General features: G+C 45.9%; 1 protein-coding gene across 1 annotated transcript in view; it reads right to left on the reverse strand.

The window, feature by feature from the left end:
* The window catches only part of TMA16 (translation machinery associated 16 homolog), a 79027-nt gene extending 59248 nt beyond the window's left edge, over positions 1–19779 (reverse strand). The window contains exon 1 of the mRNA XM_075849665.1: positions 19612–19779. Within this exon, the coding sequence (XP_075705780.1) occupies positions 19612–19614 (3 nt within the window). The 5' untranslated portion in view covers positions 19615–19779. The remainder of the gene's footprint in view (positions 1–19611) is intronic.
* Positions 19780–20107: the final 328 nt, after the last annotated feature.

Consider the following 20107-nt stretch of genomic DNA (forward strand, 5'->3'; position numbering starts at 1 on the left):
GCTCCTGGACTCTGTGGAATTCCCTGACATCGCTGTCCACATATGAACAGCGATGTCTGGGGCTTCCCCAGAGCCGGAGTCCCGAGCAGAGCGCTGGTGTCGGCTCTGCTCCTGGACTCTGTGGAATTCCCTGACATCGCTGTCCACATATGAACAGCGATGTCTAGGGCTTCCCCAGAGCCGGAGTCCCGAGCAGAGCGCTGGTGTCGGCTCTGCTCCGGGACTCTGTGGAATTCCCTGACATCGCTGTCCATATATGGACAGTGTGTCAGGGTCTTGCCCAGAGCGGAGCAGAGCGCTGGTGTCGGCTCTGCTCCTGGACTCTGTGGAATTCCCTGACATCGCTGTTCACATATGAACAGCGATGTCTGGGGCTTCCCCAGAGCCGGAGTCCCGAGCAGAGCGCTGGTGTCGGCTCTGCTCCGGGACTCTGTGGAATTCCCTGACATCGCTGCCCATATATGGACAGTGTGTCAGGGTCTTCCCCAGAGCGGAGTCCCGGGCAGAGCGCTATTATCGGCTCTGCTCCGGGACTCTGGGAAAGCCTCTGACATCGCTGTCCATACATCGACAATGATGTCAGGGGCTTCCCCAGAGCAGGAGTCCCAGTGATGTCAGGAGCACAGCTGGAGTCCCAGGAAGAGCCTACTAGAGCTCTGCCTGGAACTCCAGCTCTGGGCAAGCCCCTGACATCACTGGGGTAGCCTCTACAGAGAGCACTGGGGCAGCCTCTACAGAGGGCACTGGGGCAGCCTCTACAGAGGGCACTGGAGCAGCCTCTACAGAGGGCACTGGGGCAGCCTCTACAGAGGGCACTGGGGCAGCCTCTACAGAGGGCACTGTGGCATCCTCTACAGAGGGCACTGTGGCAGACTCTACAGAGGGCACTGTGGCAGCCTCTACAGAGGGCACTGTGGCAGCCTCTACAGAGGGCACTGTGGCAGCCTCTACAGAGGGCACTGTGGCAGCCTCTACAGAGGGCACTGTGGCAGCCTCTACAGAGGGCACTGTGGCGTTATCTACAAGTGTGTGTGTGACAGTATCTGAAGAGGACACTGGCATTATCTAGGGGTGTGTTGCATTATCTACAGAGGGCACTGTGGCCTTATCTACAGAGGGCACTGTGGCCTTATCTACAGAGGGCACTGTGGCCTTATCTACAGAGGGCACTGTGGCCTTATCTACAGAGGGCACTGTGGCCTTATCTACAGAGGGCACTGTGGCCTTATCTACAGAGGGCACTGTGGCCTTATCTACAGAGGGCACTGTGGCCTTATCTAAAGAGGGCACTGTGGCCTTATCTACAGATGGCACTGTGGCCTTATCTACAGAGGGAAAGAGGAAAGTAGTGTGATCAAATAATATTGAAAATAATAAATTCTTTATTAGTAAATAGTTAAAGTAACAATGTTAGCTGAAAATTTGTAGTGCACTTTTGATTTTGAGCCCACAAATAGGGACCGTGTTTAGCTGCACTGGACGTGCTAACAAGCACCCAGACAGCTTATCCCGGCTTTTGCCGTGTACTCTCTCTCATTTGACCGTGCTCAGCATTGTACATTGTATGCTGATCCGGTCTATGTGCAACTTGACAGACACGCAGTGACTGTCACTTTACTAGGTTCCTCCATCGCTGGGCTAACATTACAGCCCGATGAAGGAACCTTCAGCACAGCATTATAGAGAATTGTGTACCACTACAACCAACTTAAGTTCATGCTCTAGCAGTGTAATTTCCACAACACTTTGCTTTAGCATATACAACTGTGGGCTAATCAATATATCAATATACATCTAAGATTTAGGCTACTTGTCCCATTACTCGCATATTTCCCCAACAGAGTAAGAATAATTAAGACATTTATTTGTCTATAGTGTCAAGTGAGGGGTCATTGGCACTACAAATTTTCAGCTAACATTGTTATTTTAACTATTTACTAATAAAGAATTTATTATTTTCAATATTATTTGATCACACTACTTTCCTCTTTCCCTTTCCTGTTACTATACATATATCATAAATCAGTGGTGTACACCTAGTGTAAATCTCATTGCTCCAACATATTATATATAAAATTGTATGAGGGTAATACCTATCAATCTATAATATTATCTACAGAGTGCACTGTGGCCTTATCTAGGGGTGTGTTGCATTATCCACAGAGGGCACTGCGGCAGCATCCACAGAGGGCACTGCGGCAGCATCCACAGAGGGCACTGCGGCAGCATCCACAGAGGGCACTGCGGCACTATCTAAAAAGGGGCTACCCAAACTTGACATTTGTGCTAACTGAGCCGCCGGACTGCATTTAGCGACACTTAAACTGGAAAGCTGGATTGTTGAAATAAGCACGTGGAGAAATATCTCAAATTTTAAATCTAGCGCTATTATTATAGTAATGAAGTATTATTATTCTAGTAATATAGTGTTATAGTAGTTCAAATAACTAATTGATTAACAATAATTTTGTATTGTATCAAATTTGAAAGTAATGCGGCCCGTCAACTTCCCATTTTTTCTATATGCGGCCCACTTACCCGGCCGAGTTTGAGACCCCTGGTTTAAAGGGTAACTAAACTTTCAGAAAACTTCTGACATGTCATAAGTTTTGAACGGTGCTGGTCTCAGTGCTTGGACCACCACCGTTCAAAATTTCTGACATGTCACTATGTACGTACTCAATAGAAAGTCTATGGGCCCATACACCAATACATTGGCTTTCCAAGAAAAGCCGATCAGATACTAAGCGTCTCAACGTTCACCCCCATCGATTAAAACTTCTGACATGTCGCTATGACATGTCGGAAGTTTTCTGAAATTTTAGTTACACTTTAATTCTAGTGGTATTATTATATTTACGGAAATTTTTTCTTGTTCTCATTATGGGGATTTGCATTTTATCTACAGACATTTTAACTTATTGTTCTTTTAAAATGAAAATTTAAAAATAATCTTAAATGCTGTGGTATTCTTTGAAAGCAAAGAATCAAACACAGTTTAGGTCAGGGGTCTCAAGCACGCGGCCCACATGCGGACCCTCAGGCTTGCATCTGCGGCCTGCGGGACACAGAGCCGCTAGTATAGGCTCTGCTCCGGGACTCTGTGGAATCCCCTGACATCGCTATCCATATATGGACAGTGTTGTCAGGGTCTTTCCCAGAGCGGAGTCCCGGGCAGAGCGCTAGCACAGGCTCTGCTCCGGAACTCTGTGGAATCCCTTGAAATCGCTGTCCATATATGGACAGTGTTGACAGGGTCTTCCCCAGAGCGGAGTCCCGGGCAGAGCGCTAGTATAGGCTGTGCTCCGGGACTCTGGAATCCCCTGACATCGCTGTCCACATATGGACAGCGATGTCTAGGGATTCCCCAGAGCTGGACAGTGATGTCAGGAGCACAGCTGGTGTCCCAGCAGGAGCGCTACAATCGCTCTGCCCGGGACTCCAGCTCTGGGGTTGCCCCTGACATCTTGGTCCATATATGAACAGTGATGTCAGGAGCAGAGCTGGAATCCTAGGCAGAGTGCTAGAAGCGTCTCTGCTCCGGGACTCCAGCTCTGGGCAAGCCCGGGATCACTGTCCATATATGGACACTGATGTCAGTGGCTTCCCCAGAGTTCTGGAGAAGAGCCTATACTAGTGCTCCGCTCTGGGACACTGGCTTTGGGGTTGACCCTGACATCACATTCCGGTCCAGGAGGATCCCCTGACGTCACTGTGTATGGACATTGACGTATGGGGCTCCTCCAGCAGAAGAATCCCTGGCCAAAGCGTTGGCAATGCTCTGGCTGGGGATTCCACTCCTGGAGGGAGCCCCAATGGAGCCATCTACTGGGGGGGGGGGGGGTGTGGCAATATCTACAAGGGCACTGTAGCCGCATCTGCAGAGGGCACTGTGGCCGCATCTGCAGAGGGCACTGTGGCCGCATCTGTAGAGGGCACTGTGGCCGCATCTGCAGAGGGCACAGCTCCAATATGTTGGCAAACATCTGCCCATTACTTTCAATGGGTTTTACGATGTACTGTGCCAACGACATGTCATTTTACGCGTCGCTGTCAAAATACAGCGCGTAAAATTACAGCCTCGGCAAAAGAACTGCAGGACACTTCTTGGGTCGTAATTGGAGCAGTTTTTTATTGACTCCAATGAAGAACAGCTCCAAATTACGTCCGTAAAAGACACCGGCAAAACGAGAGTACATGCAATTACGTCTGAAATTCAGGAGCTGTTTTCTCCTGAAAACAGCTCTGTAATTTCAGACGTAATTGCAGTTATCGTGTGCACATACCCTAAGAGGGCAAGGTATGGCGTGAAGATGTATAAGCTGTGCGAGAGTGCATCAGGGTATACCTACAAATTTAGGATATATGTAGGGAAGGACACCAGTATTCCGCCCCCAGAATACCCCCCCCCCCTTTACTGGGAGCAAACGCAAAAATTGTGTGGGATTTGGTGCACCGACTGCTGGACCAGGGTTACCACCTCTACCTGGATAACTTTTAGGGTATGTTCATACACACACTATTTACGGACGTAATTCGGGCGTTTTTGCTCCGAATTACGTCCGAAATAGCGGCTCCAAAGTGTCGGCAAACATTTGCCCATTCATTAGAATGGGTCTTCCGATGTTCTGTGCAGACGGTCATTTTTTTTACGCGCCGCTGTCAAAAGTCGGCGCGTAAAAAAGACGCCCGCATCAAAGAAGTGCCTGTCACTTCTTCAGACGTAAATGGAGCCATTTTCCATTGACTCCATGGAAAAACAGCTCCATTTACGTTCGTAATGGACGCAGCGAAATAGCGCCTCAACATGCCATTACGGCTGAAATTACGGTGCTGTTTTCTCCTGACATTCTCACTGACATTTGTGTGTCTGCCAAACGCTGCTAACTGAGCCACCGGACTGCATTTAGCGACACTTAAACGGGAAAACTGGATTGTTGAAATAAGCACGTGGAGAAAGCTCGCAAATTTCCGTTAAAAAGGCTCTGTCACCAGATTATAAGTGCCCTATCTCCTACATCATCTGATCAGCGCTGTAATGTAGATAACAGTGGTTTTTATTTTGAAATACGATCATTTTTGACCAAATTATAAACAATTTTAGATTTATGCTAATTTGTTCCTTAATAGACAACTGGACGTATTTTTACTTTTTACCAACTGGGCATTGTGTAGAGAAGTGCATGACGCTGACCAATCAGCGTCATACACTTCTCATTGTTCAAGGTCAGCTTCTTTCACTACGCAATCAGTGAAAGATGATGGGCTTGAACAAGCTTCTTAGGGGTTAAGCTACCATCGTCGACACAATAGCGGCCGGCGATGGTGGCTATGGCAGCCAGACGCCTAACAATGGCGTCCGGCTATGCCATCTACGGAAGCCTAGTGGGTCCTGACTAAGTCAGGACCAAATATGCTTGCTGTCAGTGAGTAACTGACAGCTCTAATACACTTGTAGTGCAGTGTATTAGAATAGCGATCAGGGCCTCCTGCCCTCAAGTACACTAGTGGGACAACGTAATAAAGTTAAAAAAAGTTGTGTAAAAATAAGAAAATAAACGTTTTAATACTAACAAAAAGTAAAAATCCCCCTTTTTCCCTTATCAGTCCTTTATTATTAATAAAAATAAACTATACGTAATTGGTATCGCCGCGTCCGTAACGGCCTGAACTACAAAAGTATTTAGTTATTTATCCCGCACGGTGAACGCCGTAAAAGAAAATAATAATAAACCATGCCAGAATCACAATTCTTTGGTCACTTCACTTCCTAAAAAATTGAATAAAAAAAATCAAAAAGTCGTATGTACCTAAAAATGGTACTGATGGAAACTGCAGTTCGTTACGCAAAAAAAAAGTCCTCGCACGGCTTTCTTATACCACACCCCGATGTACCGCATGGCCGTGTCCAGGATGCATTATGAGGCAATACTTTGCTTCTTAATTTATACTGATAATGAGCAGTGTCCACCCCGAGATGACCCCAGTTTTGACCGTTTGTATAAACGAAGATCCCTATTAGACCATTTCAGTGCCCGGTTTTCCAAAGCATACACCCCCGAGAATTGTATTTCTATTGATGAGTCCTTGGTACATTTTAAAGGGAGGCTTCAATTCCGCTAGTACCTGCTGAGTAAGGCTGGCTTCACACAACCTATTTTCAGATGTAATGGAGGCATTTTACGCCTCGAATTACGCCAGAAAAAGCAGCTCCAATACGTCGGCAAACATCTGCCCATTACTTTCAATGGGCTTTACGATGTACTGTGCCGACGACCTGTCATTTTATGCGTCGCTGTCAAAATACAGCGCGTAAAATTACAGCCTCGGTAAAAGAAGTACAGGACACTTCTTGGGACGTAATTGGAGCCGTTTTTTATTGACTCCAATGAAGAACAGCTCCAAATTACGTCCGTAAAAGACACCCCGCAAAGCGCGAGTACATGCAATTACGTCTGAAATTCAGGAGCTGTTTTCTCCTGAAAACAGCTCCGTAATTTCAGATGTAATTGCAGTTATCGTGTGCACATACCCTAAGAGGGCAAGGTATGGCGTGAAGATGTATACCTACAAATTTAGGATATATGAAGGGAAGGACACCAGTATTCCGCCCCCAGAATACCCCCCCCCCCCCTTTACTGGGAGCTAACGCAAAAATTGTGTGTGATTTGGTGCACCGACTGCTGGACCAGGGTTACCACCTCTACCTGGATAACTTTTAGGGTAGGTTCATGCACACACTATTTACGGACGTAATTCGGGCGTTTTTGCCCCGAATTACGTCCGAAATAGCGGCTCCAAAGCGTCGGCAAACATCTGCCCATTCATTAGAATGGGTCTTACGATGTTCTGTGCAGACGGTCATTTTTTTTACACGCCGCTGTCAAAAGGCGGCGCGTAAAAAAGACGCCCGCGTCAAAGAAGTGCCTGTCACTTCTTCAGACGTAAATGGAGTTGTTTTCCATTGACTCCATGGAAAAACAGCTCCATTTACGTTCGTAATGGATGCAGCGAAATAGCGCCTCAACATGCCATTACGGCTGAAATTACGGTGCAGTTTTGTCCCGAAAACAGCACCGTAATTGCAGCCGTTACGGACGCTGCCATGTGAACATACCCTTATACTAGCGTCCCACTCTTCAAGTGCCTCGCTTCCAGAAGTACTGCAGCATGCGGCACTGCTAGAAGAAATCTGAGAGGCCTCCCTTAGACACTGCTTGGGAAAACACTCAGCAGGGGTGAGAGCAGGGCACAATCTAGCAGCAACATATTGTGCGTCAAGTACAAGAGAGATGTCACACCAGTACCCATGTACCTGTACGAGGTACCAGTACAGAGACCCCCAAACCAGACTGCATCCTGGACTACAATAGGTACATGGGGGGGTAGACTTGTCAGATCAAGTCCTGAAGCCCTACAGCGCTATGCGGTGTGGTATAAGAAGCTGGCCGGGTACATCATACAGATGGCATTGTACACTGTGTACGTGCTACGTCGATGTACAGGCCAGACGGGAACTTTCCTGGAATTTCAAGAGGTGGTTATCAAGAAACTAATTTTTAGGGACCAAGAAGGGGGGGTACCCAGTACTTCTGGAAGCGGGGCCACACGCATCGTACCAGGGCAACACTTTCCAGGAGAAGTTCGCCAACCTGGCAAGAAAGGAAAAAGTCAAAAGAGGTGCAAAGTGTGCAATAAGAGGGGGATAAGGGAGGACACAATATATCAATGTGGCACGTGTCCCGAAAAACTAAGGCTCCGTATGAAAGAGTGCTTCAAAATGTATCATAATTCACTTGATTTTTAATCTACGCCAGTTTTACTCACCCTGATGCACTCCGCACATCTTATCCCCCTCATCTTTCCCTTCTGAGCCCTGCCGTGTGCCCAGGCAGCTGATAATAGCCACATTGAGGGTATTGCCATACCCGTGAGAACCCAAATTACAGTTTATGGGGTGTATGTCTCCGGTAAAAATGCTCACTACACCTCTAGATGAATGCCTTAAGGGGTGTAGTTTTTAAAACGGGGTCACTTCTTGGGGGTTTCAACTGTACTGGTACCTCAGGGGCTTCTGCATACATGACTTTGCACCAGAAAATCCCCAGTAGGCCAAATGGTGGTCCTTTCCTTCTGAGCCCTCCCATGGGCCCAAACGGCAGTTTATCAAAACAAATTGGCCATTGCCGCACTCAGGACAAATTGGGCAACAAAATGGGGTATTTTATTTCTTGTGAAAATAAGAAATTTTCAGCCAAAACTACATATTATTGGAAAAAATTTATTTTGTTTGAATTCCCAGCCCAATTCAAATAAGTTATGTGAAAAAAGTATGGGGTCAAAATGTATCACAACACCAATAAATGAATTCCTTGAGGGGTGTAGTTTCCAAAACGGGGTCACTTCTGGTGGGTTTCCATTGCTTTGATACCTCTGGGGCTCTGCAAATGTGACATGGCACCCGAAAACCAATCCAGCAAAATCTGCACTCCAAAGAACACACTGCGCTCCTTCCCTTCTGAGGCCACCCATGGGCCCAAACTGCAATTTATCGCCATAAATGGGGCATTGCTGCACTCAGGAGAAATTGGGCAACAAAATGGGGTATTTTGTTCCCTGTGAAAATAAGAAATTTTTATCAAAAATGATATCTTATTGGAAAAAATGGCATTTTCTTAATTTCACAGCCCAATTCAAATATGAGCTGTGTATAAACTGTGGGGTCAAAATGGTAACAACAACCATAAATTAATTCCTTGAGGGGTGTAGTTTCCGAAATTGGGTCACTTTTGTGGGATTCCTACTGTTTTGGCACCTCAACACCTCTTCAAACCTGGCATGCTGCCTAAAATATATTCTAATAAAAAAGAGGCCTCAAAATGTATTAGGTCCTTCTTTGCTTCTCGGGCTTGTGTTTTAGTCCACGAGCGCACTAGAGACACATGTGGGACATTTCTAAAAACTGCAGAATCTGGACAATACATATTTAGGCCTCATGCACACGACCGTAAAAACACCCGTTATTGCGGGTCGTTATTACGACCCGCAATAACGGGCTCATAGGCTTCTGTTAGCCACGGGTACCTTCCCGTTTGCTCACGGGAAGGTACCCGTGCCGTTAAAAAAGATAGAACATGCCCTATTTCATGCCGTAATAACGGCACGGGCATCCCATAGAAGTCTATGGGGCTCCCGTAATCATGGGTGGCTGCGTGTGTTCACCCGTGATTACGGGAGCGTTGCGAGGTGAGGCGAGGTCAGGGGACTACCCGGTCTGCAGGCCACAGCCCAGTGGCGTAACTACCGCCGGGACTACAATGAAAACTATGGCAGAGCGGGGAGGTATCTCCCCGCTCTGCCATAAACAAAAGACATGTATCCCCTATCCTGTAAAAAATAAAAATAAAAGACGTTCATACTTACCGACAACTTCCTGCTTCCTCCAGTCCGGTCTCCCGCCCGTTGCCTTGGTGACGCGTCCCTCTCAACATCCGGGCCGACGTCCTGGATGACGTTTCAGGCCATGTGACCGCTGCAGCCAATCACAGGTCAATCACAGGCTGCAGCGGTCACATGGACTGCCGCGTCATCCAGGGATGTCGGGCTGGATGTGAAGAGAGGGACGCGTCACCAAGACAACGGCCGGGTAAGTATGAATTTCTTTAACTTTTATTACAGAAAAGGCTGTCCCTTCTCTCTATCCTGCACTGATAGAGAGAAGGGGCTGCCGATTAGTGCAGTGCTATTTTGCTGCCAAAAACGTGCTCGTAAATACGGGTGGAATACGTGTGACACCGGACCCATATTTACGAGCACGGGTTCGTAAATACTGGTGCAAAACGGGTGGAATACGTGTGACACCGGACCCGTATTTACGCCAGTATTTACGGGTGTGAAAAAATACGGTCGTGTGCATGAGGCCTTAGTAGTGTTTCTCTGGTAAAACCTTCTGTGTTACAGAAAAAAATTTAATACAATTGAAATTCAGCAAGAAAAATTAAATTTGCAAATTTCACCTCTACTTTGCTTTAATTTCTGTGAAATGCCTGAAGGGTTAAAAAACTTTCTAAATGCTGTTTTGAATACTTTGAGGGTTCTAGTTTTCAAAATGGGGTGTTTTATGGAAGTTTCTAATACATAGGCCCCTCAAAGCCACTTCGGAACTGAACAGGTACCTTAAAAAAAAGGCTTTTGAAATTTTCTTAAAAATGAGAAATTGCTGTTTACGTTCTAAGCCTTGTAACGTCCAAGAAAAATAAAAGAATGTTCAAAAACCGATGCCAATCTAAAAGTAGACATATGGGAAATGTGAACTAGTAACTATTTTGGGTGGTATAACCGTCTGTTTTACAAGCAGATGCATTTAAATTCTGAAAAATTCTATTTTTTTTATACATTTTCTCTAAATTTTGCCAATTTTCACCAATAAACACTGAATATATCGTCCAAATTTTACCACTAACATAAAGCCTAATGTGTCACGAGAAAACAATCTCAGAATCGCTTGGATAGGTTTAAGCATTCCGACGTTATTACCACATAAAGTGAAATATGTCAGATTTGAAAAATGGGCTCCGAGAATAAAGGCCAAAACAAGGCTGCGTCCTTAAAGAGGCTCTGTCACCAGATTTTGCAGCCCCTATCTGCTATTGCAGCAGATCGGCGCTGCAATGTAGATTACAGTAACGTTTTTATTTTTAAAAAACGAGCATTTTTGGCCAAGTTATGACCATTTTTGTATTTATGCAAATGAGGCTTGCAAAAGTACAACTGGGCGTGTTTACAGTAAAAGTACAACTGGGCGTGTATTATGTGTGTACATCGGGGCGTTTTTACTTCTTTTACTAGCTGGGCGTTAGGAATGGGAGTGTATGATGCTGACGAATCCGCATCATCCACTTCTGTTCGTTAACACCCAGCTTCTGGCAGTGCAGACACACAGCGTGTTCTCGAGAGATCACGCTGTGACGTCACTCACTTCCTGCCCCAGGTCCTGCATCGTGTCGGCCACATCGGCTACAGTTGATCCTGCAGCAGCATCAGCGTTTGCAGGTAAGTAGCTACATCGACTTACCTGCAAACGCCGATGCTGCTGCAGAATCAACTGTAGCCTCTGGTGCCGATGTGTCCTCGCTCGTCCGACATGATGCAGGACCTGGGGCAGGAAGTGAGTGACGTCACAGCGTGATCTCTCGAGAACACGCTGTGTGTCTGTGCACTGCCAGAAGCTGGGCATTCTGAAGAGAAGTGGATGATACTTCTCGTCAGAACGCCCAGCTAGTAAAAGAAGTAAAAACGCCCCGATGTACGCACATAATACACGCCCAGTTGGACTTTTACTTTAAACACGCCCAGTTGTACTTTAGAAAGCCTCATTTACATAAATATAAAAATGGTCATAACTTGGCCAAAAATGCTCGTTTTTTAAAAATAAAAACGTTAATGTTATCTACATTGCAGCGCCGATCTGCTGCAATAGGAGATAGGGGTTGCAAAATCTGGTGACAGAGCCTCTTTAAGGGGTTAAGGCCCAAATTAGGCTGCGTCCTTAAGGGGTTAAGTTTAAACCTAGCGCTATTATTATAGTAACGTAGTATTATTGTAGTAGTTCAAATAACTAATTGATTAACAATAATTTTGTATTGTATCAAATTTGAAAGTAATGTGGCCTGTCAACTTCTATATGTGGCCCACTTACCCGGCCGAGTTTGAGACCACTGGTTTAGGTGATCTTATAAGGAGAAGAAAAGTGCAAGAAACACAGTGGAAGACGTGATTGTGTCCATCATTTCTCCTTAAAGGAACGCTGAACTAGACTGTACAGATAAATATTACTTCTGACAAGTGAACCCTCTGCAAGGAAACTGCCAGGCGGGAATTCTATAGAATACATACCATTAGCGATTTGCTTTCAGAACTGTGAACGTGTCTTATATCATTGACTTCAAAATTGTATAAATAGTCACGAACAAAGAGGCAACAGACGACATGCGTATGAGTACTGCGCCAGCAGGAAACAAAGAACGCTCAAAAACACACAAGACCTTTGGGTCAACAATCATGGTAGTTTGACCTTTGGGCTGAGAATGTCATTTTTCTATTGTTCATAAAAAACATTCATCCACCATTATATATTACTGCTAGAACAAAGTACTGAAAATAACTGGAAGACCAGGTAATCGAATGCTTATAAAGTCTATATTACGCCAAAGCTTTTCAATCAGCGGAGTATCGTAATTATTTCCTGCTCATTCTTCATGTGAGACCATTTTATTTTGCATTTCTCTGTGAAAACCACGTGCCAGACAATACTTTTCTAGTCCAAACCGATGCAAGATTAAATAAGGCCCAGTTAATAGAGGAATTTGCAGGTGGAAAAAATTCCTTCAGGAAAAACGCTTCCTTTGCCTCCCATTGATTTCAATCGGAGGTCAGAGGCAGAGCCGCGACAAGAAAGAGCATGCAGCTTTTTTTTCCCTGCGAGCGGCTAAAAGTTGCCAAGGAAACAAAACCGCCTCCGCCTCCCATTGAAATCAATGGCTTGCAGTTTCAGGGGGTTTTTGTCGCAGATTCCAACGTGGTTTCCACGTCAAAATCAGCGTGTAAAAAAAAAAAAAAAAACTTAGAGTGGACCGGGCCTTAGTCCTCCTTCACACACAGATTTTTAAGGTAATTTCGACTGCATCATAAAAACGCTTCTGAAAATGCGAGAGTTATTAAAATGTAACATGCGATTTTTTAAGACTTCTTGAAGTCTTATAGAGAAGCTAATTGGAAAAACGTCTGAAAAAATTGACACCGTTTAATGTGTGGTATAAATAACACAATAACTTTTTTCAGCCGGTTGTTACGATTGCAACGATACCAAATTTATATGGTTTTCTTATGTTTTGCTACTTTTACACAGTAAAAACTTTTTGTCTAAATTATGTATTTTTGTGTCTCCATATTTGAAGAGCCGTAACTTTTTTATTTTTCTGTCGATGCAGCTGTATGAGGGCTCTTTTTGTTGTGGTACTTGTAGTTTTTATTAGTACCATTTTGGAGTACATACGACTTTTTGATCACATTTTTTTTAACGCAGGATGCACAGAAAACAGCAATTTTTATTTTTTACGGCGCTCACCGTGCGAGTTAAATAATGTAATAACTTTATAGTTGGGGTCGTTATGGACGCAGCGATACAAAAATATGTGTAACTTTTTTTGTTTTTTAATAATAAAGCATTTTTTTCACTTTGAATTTTTATTGATTTAGTATTAACTTTATTCAATTTTTTTATTAGTCCCACTAGGGGACTTTACTGTGCGATCACCTGCATACTACTATAAGATCAGCTATATAAACAGATGGAGCGGGCTGCACAGGCGGGTAATGGGAGATTTTAATTACCGAGATATTAATTGGTGTCATGGTTCGGCTTCAACTGCAAAGGGGAGACATTTCCTCAAACTGTTGCAGGAAAATTTTATGGGCCAGTTTGTGGAAGACCCGACTAGAGGTGAAGCTCTGTTGGATCTGGTCATTTCTAAGGGCAGATACAGACGGACGTTGCGTTTTTGCGTGCGCAAAAACCATTTGACAGCTGCTTGTGTCATCCGTGTATGATGCGCGGCTGCGTGATTTTCGCGCAGCCGCCATCATAGAGATGAGACTAGTCGACGCCCGTCACTGTCCAAGGTGCTGAAAGAGCTAACTGATCGGCAGTAACGCTTTCAGCACCCTCGACAGTGAATGCCGAACACAATATACAGCAACCTGTTAAAAAAAAAGAAAAATTTCGTACTTACCGAGAACTTCCCGGCCGTTGCCTTGGTGACGCGTCCTTGGTGACGCGTCCTTGGCCCCACCTCCCTGGATGACGCGGCAGTCCATGTGACCGCTGCAGCCTGTGCTTGGCCTGTGATTGGCTGGAGCTGTCACTTGGACTGAATTGTCATCCCGGGAGGTCAGACTGGAGGAAGAAGCCGGGAGTTCTCGGTAAGTCAGAACTTCGTTTTTTTTCACAGGTTCATGTTTATTGGGATCGGTAGTCACTGTCCATGGTGCTGAAACAGTTTAACTCTTTCAGCACCCTGGACAGTGACTATCTCCGGACGTCGCGTACCGGAAATTTTTTTGCCGGGTTCGGCCAAAACGAGTTCGGCCGAACCCGGTGAAGTTCGGTTCGATTGTCCGTGTTCGCTCATCTCAAAGACACTCCATTTGGATGTTTGGAAACAGAAAAGCACGTGGTGCTTTTCTGGTTACATTCATCCTTTTGACAGCTGGTGCGCTGTTTCAGTCGGTTCGCACGGAAGTGCTTCCGTGCGACCTGCGTGGTTTTCACGCACCCATTGACTTCAATGGGTGCGTGATGCGCGAAATACGCGGAGATATTGAACCTGGCGCGCTTTTTGCGCAGCTGACAAACGCTGCGCAAAAAGCACGGACTGTCTGTACTGCCCCATAGACTTGTATTGGTCTGTGCGTGGCGCGTGAAAACCACGCGGCCCGCACGGACCGAATACACGCTCGTGTGAATCCCCCCCTAATAATGCAGAGCTTGTTGGGAATGTCAATGTTCGTGAAAACCTCAGTAACAGTGATCATAATATAGTTATATTTTACCTATACTGTAAAAAACAAACACAGGCTGGGAGGGCAAAAACACTTAATTTTAAGGCTGGGTTCACACAGAGTTTGACGTTTTTTGACGCGGAAACCGCGCCGCAAAACTCGTCAAAAACGGCCCGAAAATGCCTCCCATTGGAGGCGGAGGCGTTTTTTTCCTGCGAGCGGTAAAACCGTCTCGCGGGAGAAAGAAGGGACATGCCCTATCTTCGAGCGTTTACGCCTCTGACCTCCCATTGATATCAATGGGAGGCAGAGAAAGCGTATTTTGTAGTTTTAAGCCCGCGGGGCTCAATGGTCGCAGGCGAAAAAACGCAGCAAAAAATCGGCGTGCAGGGAGAGGAAAATCTGCCCCAAACTTCCAAACGGAATTTTGAGCCAGAATTTCCGCCTGCAAAAAACTGTGTGTGAACCCAGCCTAAGAAAGCCAATTTCCCCAGGATGAGGGCTGCAATTCAGGAGATAAACTGGGAAGAACTAATGTCAAATAATGGGACAAATGATAAATGGGAGATTTTCAAATCTACTTTGGGTAATTATAGTGCAAGATTTATTCCTATAGGTAACAAGTATAAACAACTAAATAATACCCCACATGGCTTACACCTTCTGTAAAAAGGGCAATACATGACAAAAAAAGGGCATTTGAAAAATACAAATCTGAGGGTACAGCTGTAGCCTTTTTAAATTATAAAGAGGTTAATAAAATCTGTAAAAAAGTAATAAAATCAGCAAAAATACAAAATTAAAAAGGCAGGTGGCCAAGGATAGTAAAACAAATCGCCAAAAATTCTTCAAGTATATAAATGCAAAAAAGCCAAGGTCTGAACATGTAGGACCTCTAGATAGTGGTAATGGGGAGTTGGTCAAAGGGAATCAAGAGAAGGCAGAGTTACTAACTTACTCTACCTTCACACCCCGCCATATACACATGTACAGTATAAGTCTCTACCTTCACCCCCAGCCATATACACATGTGCAGTATAAGTCTCTACCTTCACCCCCAGCCATATACACATGTGCAGTATAAGTCTCTACCTTCACCCCCAGCCATATACACATGTGCAGTATAAGTCTTTACCTTCACCCCCCTACCATATACACATGTGCAGTATAAGTCTCTACCTTCACCCCCAGCCATATACACATGTGCAGTATAAGTCTCTACCTTCACCCCCAGCCATATACACATGTGCAGTATAAGTCTTTACCTTCACCCCCCTACCATATACACATGTGCAGTATAAGTCTCTACCTTCACCCCCAGCCATATACACATGTGCAGTATAAGTCTCTACCTTCACCCCCAGCCATATACACATGTGCAGTATAAGTCTTTACCTTCACCCCCCTACCATATACACAGTACAATAGAAGTCTCTACCACCACCCCCATCATAGACACATGTACCGTATTAGTCTCTACCTTCACCCCCACCATAGACACATGTACAATATATGTCTCTACCTTCACCCCCCCCCCGCCATATACACATGTACAGTATATGTCTCTACCTTCACCCCCTACTATATACACATGTACAGTATGTCTCTACCATCACCCCCCGCCATATACACATGTACAGTATAAGTCTCTACCTTCACCCCCCCCACACCATATACACATGTACAGTATGTCTCTACCTTCACCCCCCCCCCCCCCACCATATACGCATTTACAGTATGTCTCTACCTTCACCCCCCCCCCACCATATACACATGTACAGTATGTCTCTACCTTCTCCCCCACTATATACACATGTACAGTATATGTCTCTACCTTCACCCCCCGCCATATACACATGTACAGTGTCTCTACCTTCTCCCCCACCGTAGACACATGTACAGTATATGTCTCTACCTTCACCCCCCCCACCATATACACATGTACAGTATAAGTCTCTACCTTCACCCCCCCCACCATATACACATGTACAGTGTCTCTACCTTCACCCCCACCATATACACATGTACAGTATGTCTCTACCTTCACCCCCCGCCATATACACATGTACAGTATGTCTCTACCTTCACCCCCCCACACACCATATACACATGTACAGTATGTCTCTACCTTCACCCCCACGCCATATACACATGTACAGTATGTCTCTACCTTCACCCCCCGCCATATACACATGTACAGTATGTCTCTACCTTCACCCCCCGCCATATACACATGTACAGTATGTCTCTACCTTCACCCCACGCCATATACACATGTACAGTATGTCTCTACCTTCACCCCCCGCCATATACACATGTACAGTATGTCTCTACCTTCACCCCCCCCACACCATATACACATGTACAGTATGCCTCTTCCTTCACCCCACCACCATATACACATGTACAGTATAAGTCTCCACCTTCACCCCACGCCATATACACATGTACAGTATGTCTCTACCTTCACCCCCCGCCATATACACATGTACAGTATGTCTCTACCTTCACCCCCCGCCATATACACATGTACAGTATATGTCTCTACCTTCACCCCACGCCATATACACATGTACAGTATGTCTCTACCATCACCCCCCGCCATATACACATGTACAGTATATGTCTCTACCTTCACCCCCCCCCCACACCATATACACATGTACAGTATAAGTCTCTACCTTCACCCCCCCCCCACACACCATATACACATGTACAGTATGTCTCTTCCTTCACCCCACCACCATATACACATGTACAGTATAAGTCTCCACCTTCACCCCACGCCATATACACATGTACAGTATGTCTCTACCTTCACCCCCTGCCATATACACATGTACAGTATGTCTCTACCTTCACCCCCCCCCCACACCATATACACATGTACAGTATGTCTCTACCTTCACCTCCCCCCCACACCATATACACATGTACAGTATATGTCTCTACCTTCACCCCCCCACACCATATACACATGTACAGTAAGTCTCTACCTTCACCCCCCCCACACCATATACACATGTACAGTATGTCTCTACCTTCACCCCCCCCCCCACACCATATACACATGTACAGTATATGTCTCTACCTTCACCCCCCCACACCATATACACATGTACAGTAAGTCTCTACCTTCACCCCCCCCCCCACACCATATACACATGTACAGTATATGTCTCTACCTTCACCCCCCCACACCATATACACATGTACAGTATGTCTCTACCGTCACCCCCCCCCCACACCATATACACATGTACAGTATGTCTCTACCTTCACCCCCCCCCCCACCATATACACATGTACAGTATGTCTCTACCTTCACCCCCCCCACACCATATACACATGTACAGTATGTCTCTACCTTCATCCCCATCATATACAGTATATGTCTCTACCCTCACCCATGTACAGTATGTCTCTACCTTCACCCCCCCCCCCCCCACCATATACACATGTACAGTGTCTCTACCTTCACCCCCCCCACACACCATATACACATGTACAGTATGTCTCTACCTTCATCCCCATCATATACACATGTACAGTATGTCTCTACCTTCACCCCCCCACACCATATACACATGTACAGTATGTCTCTACCTTCACCCCCCCCACACACCATATACACATGTACAGTATGTCTCTACCTTCACCCCCCCCCACACCATATACACATGTACAGTATATGTCTCTACCTTCACCCCCCGCCATATACACATGTACAGTATATGTCTCTACCTTCACCCCCCCCACACCATATACACATGTACAGTATAAGTCTCTACCTTCACCCCCCCCCCCACACCATATACACATGTACAGTATGTCTCTTCCTTCACCCCACCACCATATACACATGTACAGTATAAGTCTCCACCTTCACCCCACGCCATATACACATGTACAGTATGTCTCTACCTTCACCCCCCGCCATATACACATGTACAGTATGTCTCTACCTTCACCCCCCCCCACCATATACACATTTACAGTGTCTCTACCTTCACCCCCTGCCATATACACATGTACAGTATGTCTCTACCTTCACCCCCCCCCACACCATATACACATGTACAGTATATGTCTCTACCTTCACCCCCCCCACACCATATACACATGAACAGTAAGTCTCTACCTTCACCCCCCCACACCATATACACATGTACAGTATGTCTCTACCGTCACCCCCCCCCCCACATACACATGTACAGTATGTCTCTACCTTCACCCCCCCCCCACCATATACACATGTACAGTATGTCTCTACCTTCATCCCCATCATATACAGTATATGTCTCTACCCTCACCCATGTACAGTATGTCTCTACCTTCACCCCCCCCCCCCACCATATACACATGTACAGTGTCTCTACCTTCACCCCCCCACACACCATATACACATGTACAGTATGTCTCTACCTTCATCCCCATCATATACACATGTACAGTATGTCTCTACCTTCATCCCCATCATATACACATGTACAGTATAAGTCTCTACCTTCACCCCCCCACACCATATACACATGTACAGTATGTCTCTACCTTCACCCCCCCCACACACCATATACACATGTACAGTATGTCTCTACCTTCACCCCCCCACACACCATATACACATGTACAGTATGTCTCTACCTTCACCCCCCACACCATATACACATGTACAGTATGTCTCTACCTTCACCCCCCCACACACCATATACACATGTACAGTATGTCTCTACCTTCACCCCCCACACCATATACACATGTACAGTGTCTCTACCTTCTCCCCCACCACATACACATGTACAGTATATGTCTCCACCTTCACCCCCCCCCCACACCATATACACATGTACAGTATGTCTCTACCTTCACCCCCCCACACCATATACACATGTACAGTATGTCTCTACCTTCATCCCCATCATATACACATGTACAGTATATGTCTCTACCTTCACCCATGTACAGTATGTCTCTGAACCGTAAAATAGTCTAACAAATAAAGTTTTAAAGTCCTATGAGGCAGCACGATGCAGGAATATAAAGATTACCTACCATTGTGACGTCACAATAACTTATAATGCAACTCTTATGCACAAATCTCTCCCAGTGTAGCGGTAAGATCCTCGCGTGTTAAAGGACCTTCGATGATGTCATGACCATGTGCTCAGGCACGTGTGTGGGAGGAGTCATGATCCTGGCTGTGCTGCTGTAGAAGTTCCATGTGGTTGTGTGTGCGTCATACACTTCACCCGCTGCATATACTGAAACACGCACGTCTCTGCGCCATCCACATCACTCAGACACGTCTCTGCGCCGGCTACATCACTCACGCACGGCTCTGCGCCATCCACATCACTCACACGGCTCTGCGCTGCGCCATCCACATCACTCACACGGCTCTGCGCCGTCCACATCACTCGCACACGCGGCTCTGCGCCATCCACATCACTCGCACACGCGGCTCTGCGCCATCCACATCACACGGCTCTGCGCCATCCACATCACACACACACGGCTTTGCACCGGCCACATCACTCACACACGCGGC

The sequence above is a fragment of the Rhinoderma darwinii genome, chromosome 1, assembly GCF_050947455.1.
Source record: "Rhinoderma darwinii isolate aRhiDar2 chromosome 1, aRhiDar2.hap1, whole genome shotgun sequence".
NCBI lineage: Eukaryota > Metazoa > Chordata > Amphibia > Anura > Rhinodermatidae > Rhinoderma > Rhinoderma darwinii.